We start from the raw sequence: 12074 nt of genomic DNA, 5'->3' as shown, positions 1-12074 counted from the left end.
TCAGAACTGAAATTGAGTTCTCAGAAAACAAATTGAGCTCAGGTTGAATCTTGGAAAATGATAGAACAAACCCTGCTGACTCTGATGTATATTCCATACAGAGACCTCTTACCTTTGATAGATTTGAAAACTGCGATTTTCAATTTCATTTCTGAAAAAAAGAATAATTCATGATTAGGTTTGATCAAACACAGCATCAACTACTGCTAAAATCAATACTTCTAATCTAAACTTCTTTTCAAATATCTGATTAAAATTCAATCCAACAAGTTTTTTATCAGAAAATTGAGAGTTTGTCCGCTAGAAATTTCTTTTAAAGCGTCTGCTCTCGACCCTAGACCTCGGTATTTATAGTTTGTTAGTAATATTTAGTTCTTACCTAAAACATCTCGGCTTATTTCAAAAATACCTGAAAATATAGTTGAACAATGAAATAAATAAATGAAAAAATAATTTCCCAAAATGGAACATTTGGACAGAAATCACCCTCAGCTAGCCTCTAATGATATGATTTGGATATTCTCAGAGCTACCCAATGTGATGTATGCATGACAATCCAAACACGGTTTCTTAAAACTGATTGATTTTGTACTGACGATACTGGGTAACTTCTTTGCGTTTAAACACAACTGATTTTAATCATCTACGATGAACTCAGTCTGAAGATTATTCATATCGATACAAACTGTCACCTAGCAACATTCTTAGTTTAACACCACTTAAAACTTGGCTCTGAATCATAACAGATGCTTCTGATAATCCGATGACATCGATAAATTTCATCTTCAATTCATGGTCATCAAATACTCGGTAAATTTAGTTCTAGGGACAAAGAAAGTTTAAACTTACTTTTATCTAGTTCTGTAGAATGTTTGTTCTCTTCTAATTTCTGCAAACTTGACGCCAATAAAACTGATTCTACAAATGAATAGAATAAAATAACATGAATATTGATCAGATCAGTTCAAACTAGAATTTCATCCATATACATCTGGGTTATCGGGTTTTATAAAACCTTAAATTTCCCACAAAGCGGATGAATTTCGACAAAGTTACCAATTGTTCTACATCACCGGGTCTAGCTGGTTTTATTGTACTTCGGATTTTTCATTAAGGAAATGATTTGTAATAAGCGTGAAAAATAAGGAAAGAACAACATTTTCAGTCTTACCACAGATATCTTTGCTCACAGAACGGTCCCGGTCAGCCACTCCCATTTCTGTAATACCAACCATAAAGGTATAACTATCGCGGGGTTAATTTCTAACTACATGTTTTCAGTACCGGGAGATAGTTTAATAAACAAGATTCACTGACAATATTTCAATAAATTATGGATAAATTATGATAATTAGTTTATCGTATAACAAACCTATCTTTGTTTCATCAGTTACTTTCTGGTTTTCTATTTGTGTGACTAGTTTTCCTGTAATTAGACAAAATATTTTTAATTTGTAATCAGTTTATAGTCGTAAGCCCTCCTCCCTTGATAGATTCCTAGATTAACTGAACACTCACCATTCTGTTGTTTAACTTCTTTATTAAGTGTATCTTTCACAAACATTTCTATAAAAAGATACAGTGATATTTCAGTTATAAATGAACAGACTCCAGTTTAAACATCATAGTGAATATTACAACTTACCAGCAATTTCAACAGTAGCTGAAATATAACGAAAAAGTATTTGAAGAAAATATTTCGCTCAGAACTCACAAGTAAGAAAAGTCGCATGTACACGTAACTCAGTTGTATACGTATGTACAGAGAACTAACATGTATGTGTATTGAGAACTGACATGTACATGTACAGAGAACTCACATGTACATGTAAAGTAGATTATAGAGCACATGTATTTATAAACATTTGAGGATAAAATGAGAATTAAAACCTACGTTTTATGTTGAATATTCCTCGTTCACATAATTCAGCATCTACAGTAAAAATAAACACAATCAATTATTCAATGATTCCACAACAAACTCCACAGTATTTTTACTGAAATGATTTATGGAACCTACCGGACATTTTAGCAAACAAATCAACAATAGCTTCAACTGCTGAAGCAACTGAAAATATGCAAATACATTAAAACCGTTTACTGAGGATTTGAAACTGACAAAAACTACAATATATAAAATGTTTTTAGCTTCCAGTATAAGCTCAGTGATTCACATAAAGTAGTAGCTCTTTAACCACTCGCTTAATTTTGCGAATCATTGGAAGACATATTTCAAAATGCATTTTCAGTGAAAATTGATACTTTGTGTCAGAATAAAGCACTTTTAAAACTTGTTGGCAATTCGCTGTGCGCAAACATCAAACTGGAACTCAACTGGAGATAGAATTCATAGTTTTACTCACCATCTCTGTTGAACTGTTTCTCTTTGTCTGTCAGGGGTCTTTTCTCTTCATTCAATTGCGTAATAAAACTAACATGAATTTCACCTGAAACATGTTAAAACATTAACCACTTGAAGAAATCAATATATGTCTCATTATTTTGCTATAACTTAAGTTTGACCCTGACCCGGTTTACAGATTACAAACTCTCTACCGGCCGCTTCTATCAGGTTTACAGATTACAAACTCTCTACCGGCCGCTTCTATCAGGTTTACAGATTACAAACTCTCTACCGGCCGCTTCTATCAGGTTTACAGATTACAAACTCTCTACCGGCCGCTTCTATCAGGTTTATAGATTACAAACTCTCTACTGGCCGCTTCTATCAGGTATACAGATTATAAACTCTCTACCGGCCGCTTCTATCAGGTTTACAGATTATAAACTCTCTACCGGCCGCTTCTATCAGGTTTACAGATTACAAACTCTCTACCGGCCGCTTCTATCGGGTTTACAGATTACAAACTCTCTTCCGGGGCCGCTTCTATCAGGTTTACAGAGTACAAACTCTCTACCGGCCGCTTCTATCAGGTTTACAGATTACAAACTCTCTACCGGTCGCTTCTATCAGGTTTACAGATTATAAACTCTCTACCGGTCGCTTCTAACAGGTTTACAGATTACAAACTCTCTACCGGCCGCTTCTATCAGGTTTACAGATTATAAACTCTCTACCGGCCGCTTCTATCAGGTTTATAGATTACAAACTCTCTACCGGCCGCTTCTATCAGGTTTACAGATTACAAACTCTCTACCGGCCGCTTCTATCAGGTTTACAGATTACAAACTCTCTACCGGCCGCTTCTATCAGGTTTACAGATTAAAAACTCTCTACCGGCCGCTTCTATCAGGTTTACAGATTACAAACTCTCTAGCTGTGAACAGTGAATATCAGTGAATAATAGTGCGGTACCTTCATCTCTATTGTAAACTGCATCAGCGCCATCTATTGACCTCTTCTTGTTCAGTAATGTATCTGTAATACATTTACAAAATGAGTTGACAGTAGAATAATAATCAATAAACTCATTACATCAATTACTGTATTCAATCAACTCTTACCGATCTCATTTGATAGTTTCGTTTTTAAATTGTTTATTCTCGCGTATTTTCCTGTCAATAGATAATTATAAACACATTTGAATCCAAGATTCGAGTTGAAGAGGAAATATTGAGTCGTTTCGTAAACTTACTTAGGATTTCTTTCACCAAATCTAACATACCTGAAAATATATTGATCAAACTCCATGTAATCTGAACTCATTTGCACAAGTGAACTCAACATGTTACAGGAATTCACGTGTGCATGTTAACATCACTCACATCTACTTGTGCACATACATGTACATACATGTATGTATTACTAACATGTATGTACATGTATGCAGAAGTACTCAGAAGTCCATTTAAACGTAACATGTACATGTTCCCATAACTGACATGTACATGTATGGATAACTCACATGTACATGTTCACATAACAAACACACATGTGCATGTAATCATGTATATGAAGTTAAAACAAACTATAGGTAAACAATAACTTACTTTGATCATGTGATAACTGTCCAAACAGGAATTCTCTGATAGCTATTGCTGAAATGAAATATAGAAAGTATTTGTTCAATATTCAAATAAACTGTGCATCAAACAGTTTGAATTACTGTTGGATGAAGATAGGAGGCAGAAGTGTCATATTTAGAGACAGACAGTATCCATGATTGGAACCAACCAACGAAAGCTGTTCCAGTTCTGTTCCTCCCTGGCATCAGAGACCCACATCACCTCAACGATTACTGACACAACACTCTCCACCTATCACACACTTCTCTTACCACTCACTACTCTTACCTCTCACTCCTCTTACCTCTCACTCCTCTTACCTCTCACTACTCTTACCTCTCACTACTCTTACCACTCACTACACTTACCACTCACTACTCTTACCTCTCACTCCTCTTACCTCTCACTCCTCTTACCTCTCAATCCTCTTACCTCTCACTACTCTTACCACTCACCCCTCTTACCTCTCACTACTCTTACCACTCACTCCTCTTACCTCTCACTACTCTTTTCACTCACTACACTTACCACTCACTACTCTTACCTCTCACTCCTCTTACCTTGTTTATCCTTATCTCTTGTTATCACCCAATCATTCTCAGTTCCGTAAACATCAACAATAATTCTTACAATTTCTATAAAAGAGAAATAGATAATTCATAGTAAATTAAGTTTCAAATGAAATCACTGACGTCACAAACAAACAGTTGTTTTACAAACGAACATTTTGAATTCATATTTTTTTCAAGTCAAATGATATTACAATGATTATACCTGCACTGAATGTTTCAATGACCTCAAAGTCTCCAGCTACGAATATAAATGAAAAAGCGACATTTAAAAGCGTTCTTTAATTAAGGGTGTTTCTCACATATAGTTCATTTTCACGTGGAATCTTCTATTGTAGCAGTAGTTGATGTCCTACTCCACACTAGCGACACCTGGTGGATCCTCACTTGCCACAAGTGGAATCCTCTCTTGCAGCAGTAGTTGATGTCCTACTCCACACTAGCGACACCTGGTGGATCCTCACTTGCTGTGAGCAGAATCCTTTATTGGTCTTACTGCACACTAGCGACACCTGGTGGATCCTCACTTGCCACAAGTGGAATCATTGATCGCCAAGTGATGACGTAATTGACCAGTTTCTGGTCAGAAGAAGATTTCCACGATAGAAAAATATTGAGAAACGACCATCTTGTATATAAAGCCTTCTGTGTACAGCGGAACCTCGTTTTACAACTCAGCTTCTTCCTAAATCCCCCTATGACATCATCAAATTGATTGGATCATTTTCTCCCATCTGGCAGTGGTCTATAGAACCGAACACTAGAAGCAATTTGATGATGTCATAGGGAGATTTCGGAGGCAGTCATCTTTTACGGTTTGAATAAATGTTTAAGTAATGTAATGTTAATTTCATCAATAAAGAACAATTACATAATGTATAATATATGATAATATATTGATAGGTTGCCACGTGAGCCAAAATAACTGTAGCCCTAAGAGATGACACCTGAAATGCATGGAAAAATTTAAAAGTTTCTTGGTCCAAATTATTTGGTTTATTTCATTGCGTAAACGAGTTTCCATTGTATCCAGTGAGTTAATCTAGGAGGCCATTATTACAAATGTGCTTCACAGATAGAAATTGTGAGTTAATTGTGAGTTAATTGCATTAAACATCTACCAAAAACAAACAATAAAACATAACATGCTGGTTCCACATATGAGTCAGTAAATTGTGCAAAAAGTGCTGATGTTACCAAACAATAGCCGCCAGTCGGCCATCTTGATTCCGATGATTCAAATTTCAGAACTGCTGATATGTCTAGGGTAGATACATGTATAAACCAAACATCGGGAAAAATTTATGAAAGCATCTTTAAAGTTTCTCTATAGATAACTTAATAAATGTGCAAATAGTATTTATTTTTGGGAAGAAAAATGGCTACCATGGAGCTGATACACGCATACATCAACCCTCAAGACACGTGAACAGCTAGATACAGTGTTCATACAAAATATCAAAACATCTTTGATATTTCTCAAGAAACCTTTGAAATGTGCAAAAACTCATTTTCAGCGAACAAAAATGACCACCAGTCAGCCATCTGGACAATTATGCCAATTTTTAGGCCGCAAATAAACCTTACAAAAATTGATAAAAAAATCTTCAAAAATTAGAAAAAATAGCTTATTTTGCCAAACAAAAATAGCCACCAGTCAGCCATCTTGATTGCAATCATGACAATCTTTGAACTACTGAAGTGATTAGCAAAAGCATTAACTCGAGGTTATAAATTACAACTGTGATTGTGTGATACAAATGAAGCAATATCTGTTGTACATGTATATCATTCAGATGATTAGTGGATGATTTCTAAAACTATGAACTGTATTCATGCGAGATATTCTACATGTTATAGAAATAAAGGGTTAATAATTCTATAAATACCCGGCTGCAGTTGGTCACGTGTTTTCACCCAATTCTCATGATCTACAAAGAGAAAACAACACCTAAACATTATCAAACCGATATCTGAGAATATGCGCAGTAAATCATGTGAGAGAATCTTACCTTTTTCATACCAGGTTTCACTTGTCCAACGCAACAATTCAATCACATCTTTAGATTTCGGACACAAACACGGTACTGTTAATTAGAAAACAGAAATACTGTTTATTTACATGAAGCACAATCACCTGACACACAACAAAACCTAACCAACTGATCCACCAGAGAAATAGGATAATATTAATGCTATCCATAAACGTAGCTAATGCTATGATTCATTTTGAGGCCACAATTGAACTGATGATACTGTGAAACTTTCTCGTGTTTAAACAAAACTGATTTTAATCATCTACGATGAACTCGGTCTGAAGATTATTAACATCAATACCAACTGTGAACGAAGACTCTCAAACACTCTTAGACTTTGAATTCAATTGTATGAATGTCCAATGACAATAACAGTTAATTTTGCAGGATCAATCATCAATGTTTTCAATGTTAATACAACTTACAGCAATTACATGTACACGGCTCACTTCTCAACACCACTGCAAATAGAAATAATACAACAGTTTATTCTACAGTTACTGACTATTAATCATTATCAGTTTATATATAGAACTCACAGCAACAACAATGACACAGTTCATCTGAGGAGGCATCCTTACTATCAGGTTCATCGGCAGCAGGTAATTTGCAAGTCACTTAAAACAAACAAACAAATTATTCTAATTTGCGATAATCCTTTCTACGATTCTACGATGGTATTTTTCTATGACACTTACAGCAACAACAAACACATAGTTCATCGTCCGACGAGTCCTCGGTGCGACAAATACATCTAAACAGTTTATCAGCAGGTTTTCTATAGATACACAGCACTGGAAAACAAAATACAGTATTTTTATGTTTGGAGTGACTAATTATTTTTTGAATTATCATTTTTCCGTTCAAATGCGAGCACACAAAATTATATTGATCTTGAACCCATGTATGCAATATCAAGCATATCTAGAGGTGAGGCTATAATTTCAGATCTCATGAACTCTCAATTATCTGCCACTGTCGGGAACAGTCTTGTCAGTGTACAATCATTTCAATCGACAATGAACTAAATGTTTTGTAATAGGGCCATTTGCACAGTGATGGCTTAGATTCAAGACCAGTTTAAGACAGTTTTAGTTCTGTGGCCTATCTAACAGCTTAAGACCAGTCTAAGCTCATTTTAGTTCTATAACCAATCTAACCACTTAAGATCAGTCTAAGCTGATTTTGGTTTCTATAACCAATCTAACAGCTTAAGACCAGTCTAAGCTGATTTCGGTTCTATAGCCAATCTAACAGCTTAAGATCAGTCTAAGCTCATTTTGGTTTCTATAACCAATCTAACAATTTAAGACCAGTCTAATACTTTACGACCACTTTTTGAATAAGACTCTGCAACTAGGGTCCCGAAATTTAAAATTTTGACTGAGAATCGAGAATCAACTGTGTACCACCTTGGGACCCTTGACTCCCTCCAGCCTTGTAAACTATTTTTTTCAATTTTAAGCATTATGTATAATGAATTATTACAGGACTTACAATTTCCACATCTACACAGTTGATCATCAGGTTTTCTGCACCGCACTGTCAATTAGAAATAACACAGTATTTTATTTCAAGTTTGTCTGTTATTGTTTTTCAGATTAAATGATGGTTTTAGGTCAAACTTACAGCAGCCACAAAGACACAGTATAAACAGTATTATCAGAATCAGTAATATCAGTACACCAAACACTATTCCCCCAATCCCTTCATCTGGAACTGAAATTCAAACAAATCAGCAATTGAATTATATAAAGCTAGAAATTATTCTATTGTAACTATTGATAAAAGTAACAGCAATTGAATTGAATAATTAACTAGGTCAAACAAAAATTTATTGTTCCATAATTTCAAAGCTCAAATAGCGTCTAAATAAAGTAAATAAGTTGTTTTCGAAATGCGAACAACTAACAGTTCCTCGATCGGGTCAAACAGTTTCGAAATAGAAAGTAGAAAATGCTAAAGTATTATTTGAATGTAATACGCTGAGTTCAGTTAATACTGAGAGTCAAGTCATCCTGTTCTTCCTGTGCAGGGATTCAAATCTGATGACATCACAAGACTCCACTATGTTGACGTATCGAAATCTTTTTTACAATTTTCGTGAATTAAATTGCAAACAAAAATTGACCCACAGTTATGTGACTACCCAGATGATGGCTTTAGATTTAGACGACTTAAACTAAGCTCAGGTCGAATTATGACGCGGTCATCTAGTCGTAAGAACAGTGGTAGTAATACTCATCACTGATTGGCTACGGCCATTTTGATTAGGTCTTAGAAAATAGAACTTGTTCATACTCCTTGACCCTTGTTTACCAAAGTACTTTATAAATTCAAATATTGGCGCGATTCAAAATAACACATACATTGGTAAAACAATATAAAGGAACAAGGAACTTCACCTTCATCATGTCAAAAAAGTACATCAAACTTTTCTTCAAAAATACAACTTTTCAATCATTGAAAAGTTGGCAGAAATGACCTAGAAATCACCATCGAAGACACATTACGTACAAAATCCAAAAAACCAAAGTATCGATAAACAACTTTCCACACGCGGTGTCTCATTTTTACTGAGCGTGTTTTGATTTGTAGGTCTACTTTGTAAACTAGGCCACTTCACACCTGCATGATATTCCCTGTAATTAGAAATAGTATCAGGCCCGTACCCAAGGGGGGTGTGTTGGGTGCGAACCCACGAAGATCCCGAGTTCCGCTAATTTTGTCAAAGAAAATTCATTAGATTACGCATTGTGTTTCAGCGACTTTTTCATATGAACTCTATTCACTAACATTCGCTGGAAATGCGCCTAAAACGCATCAAATTTTCAGAATTCCCGATGAAAACATCGCAGACCGTTTCCGACAACATGATACGGACCTGAGCTTAGCTTCAAATTGAGAATTAACCTAGCCGCACACGAAATAACATTTGTTTCGCCAAAACAGAAAACACGTTTTTCACAAAACGTTTTGCCTAAGTCCCGCGCTGAGTGGGGTCAACAAGTCCAGTTCTGACGCGGAATCTTACCTGGTTCATCAGTTGGACCGGCGTGATGATAACCAGCGACATCAATGACCCTTTCTTTGTTACCATCAGCCAAACACTGCCCTCTATAGTCAGTTGTGGTACTATTTACGAGAGGTATCGTTATATTCCACTGAGAGTTTGATAGTTTTTGAACGACAGCTGGAGGGTCACATGTAACTTGTTGAGTCAATGGGTTACTATTGACTGTTACAATATACGCTGCATTTGTTTCATTTTCACTGGATTTCTTGTAAACTGGTGCAGCAAAATCTGATTGAAAAACAAACAAAACATTAGTAAAAGTAATATCTGACCTAGCACAGTTCTTAAGCCCTGTCATAGTAGACCCATCTTCTCTCAGCAGGGATTCGAACCTGATGACATCGTGAGACTCTGCCACGTTCCTCCCTTGGTAGGGATTGGAACTTGACATTGTGAAATTCCTGCCACGCTCCTGACTATACTAAGGGCGGATAGGTCTACAAAGGCCTGGGGCCAGTTGCACAGTCGTGACTTAAGTCCATAAGTGGTCTTAAATCTTAAGACTGGTCTTAAGTAGTTAGATTGGCTATAGAACTAAGTTGGTCTTAGACTGGTATTAAGTCTAAGCCATGACTATGCAACCGGCCCCTGGGGTATCGTAGCAGGGAAAACTTTATACATTTATCAGGGGCGGATCTAGGGGGTGAATAGGGTGGCTAGCTGTACCCCCTCTAATGCCTCCCGAAAAATTTGTAAAAGGTCTTTTCATGTAAATAGCTCTAATCTTCACGGCAGTTCGGCAGATATCGGCGCGCTAGGTCATGATTGACTCGGTTGAGGAATCAAATTCGCAACCGTGAAACCCCCGCCCCCACGAGCAAGCATGTCTCAGCGCGAGATCAGCAAATCTTTTCACATCGAAATTATGAAGCGTTTCTGATAACTCGCACTGTTTGTTGAATTAAGAAGATGAAAATGGTCGACAAAAACCCACGATAAAAAAAAAAAAACTATCTGATAGTTTGACCTTTCCACTCAAATCTATGAGCCATTTTCAAAAACTTGTCTATGGAAAACCGAAGATGAAAATGGTTTGAGATTATTTGCAGTAGGCCCCATGAGATTGGTACTTCTCTGCCTCAGAATCAGATCTTACAGTAGCGCAGCTATCACCCCAGCGCTGTGTATATGTCATTATATCAGTGAAGATCCGACCCATATTTGTCATGAGACCCTCTTTTTCGTTCGGTTACAGCCATTCCGCTAAACTTTATAGTCTGTGTCCGATAAACGGTCATTTAACCAATCAAAATAATCTGAATTTTTGCGATTGCGAAAACGTTTAAGATACAACCAAAATTGTAAATTATAATGACACATTTTAGATAAATACATTTCCCCATGAATCGTGTGGGTATCTCATTAGAATTATCATCACTTCATCGTAACCGCAGCACTATGACTCAGCAGCAAGATTTCATCGAATTCCACCATTTTCCCGAGGATTTTTCACAATTTTATAAAATTATTTTCGATCGCCCGTCTCGCAGACCCCCCCCTTTGAAAAATCCTAGATCCACCCATGCTGTTATTCTTAGGAAGATTTCTCAAATACAACAAATAAATCTGTTACTTACAATGAACAATGATTGGATTAAATTGCTGAGGTTCTGGAAACGTAAGGTTCTCCTTTACAGCACATCGAAATGACGTTCCATTGTGCTGTTTGAAATTAGCTTTGAACTTGTAGGTCGTGTCAAAACCTTTTAAATGCCCTTTGAGTGCTACTCTTTTAGTTTGTGGATCAGGAGGAATTGCTTCCCATTGTTCAGAACCTCTTCTCTTCTGTTGGTATATCACTGTAGGATCGGGCCTCCCACCTTCTGTTCTACAAATATAGTCTACATTTTCTCCTTCAGTTTTAATATCAGGTTGTCCGGTGAAAGTACCTCGTCTTTGAATTCTATCGGGAAAATCTGAAAGAAAAAGATATAAATGTACTTTTTAGATATCATTAATTATTTACTTAATCATTTTATCATCTTTTCATATTTCTACTGGACCCGTTTAACTATGAGAAAATGTTCATCCATTAAATATGGAAAAATATATCATTCGTGGTGGCAGGTGTTTGGCTGATATCAGGCTGTACAAAAGCCAGGGCAGTACAAAGTTTTACTTAAACCCTCCCATAAATGTTTAATTAATGTTTGATTATCAGGGGACACGTTTGAGTGACTCCTGAAACTTGTTCAGGTCTCATGCGACATAAGTCGTTTGTCGGGCAATCTAAAATATGACAGGGACATTCCTGTATAAATATCCTTAACTCATACCAGACGTCAATATGATATTGTCTGGAAATTCTCTCATAACTAGAATGAGGCAAAGCGACCCGAAATTCACCGCCACACGTGAAGTTACAGGGTTTGTGGTAAATGCGTTAGAAAGTATCAAAAAATTGATCAACAGTTGCAGCCTCTGGGC

General features: G+C 36.3%; 1 protein-coding gene across 1 annotated transcript in view; it reads right to left on the bottom strand.

The window, feature by feature from the left end:
• Positions 1-12074, bottom strand: part of LOC141906732 (uncharacterized) — a 30069-nt gene that overhangs the window by 13221 nt on the left and 4774 nt on the right. The window contains exons 5-28 of the mRNA XM_074796038.1: positions 11225-11563; positions 9606-9875; positions 8201-8290; positions 8069-8113; positions 7270-7365; positions 7111-7188; positions 6997-7032; positions 6548-6622; positions 6425-6466; positions 4527-4601; positions 3952-3999; positions 3597-3626; positions 3466-3516; positions 3317-3379; positions 2364-2447; positions 2021-2068; positions 1895-1933; positions 1646-1663; positions 1519-1566; positions 1373-1426; positions 1172-1219; positions 850-918; positions 380-409; positions 113-151 (exon numbers count right to left, since the gene is read on the bottom strand). Coding sequence (XP_074652139.1) covers positions 113-151; positions 380-409; positions 850-918; positions 1172-1219; positions 1373-1426; positions 1519-1566; positions 1646-1663; positions 1895-1933; positions 2021-2068; positions 2364-2447; positions 3317-3379; positions 3466-3516; positions 3597-3626; positions 3952-3999; positions 4527-4601; positions 6425-6466; positions 6548-6622; positions 6997-7032; positions 7111-7188; positions 7270-7365; positions 8069-8113; positions 8201-8290; positions 9606-9875; positions 11225-11563 — 1815 coding nt within the window. The remainder of the gene's footprint in view (positions 1-112; positions 152-379; positions 410-849; positions 919-1171; positions 1220-1372; positions 1427-1518; positions 1567-1645; positions 1664-1894; positions 1934-2020; positions 2069-2363; positions 2448-3316; positions 3380-3465; positions 3517-3596; positions 3627-3951; positions 4000-4526; positions 4602-6424; positions 6467-6547; positions 6623-6996; positions 7033-7110; positions 7189-7269; positions 7366-8068; positions 8114-8200; positions 8291-9605; positions 9876-11224; positions 11564-12074) is intronic.

The sequence above is a fragment of the Tubulanus polymorphus genome, chromosome 6 (assembly GCF_964204645.1).
Source record: "Tubulanus polymorphus chromosome 6, tnTubPoly1.2, whole genome shotgun sequence".
NCBI lineage: Eukaryota > Metazoa > Nemertea > Palaeonemertea > Tubulaniformes > Tubulanidae > Tubulanus > Tubulanus polymorphus.
Note: the sequence above shows the minus strand (reverse complement) of the source record. Positions and strands in the feature narration are given on the sequence as shown.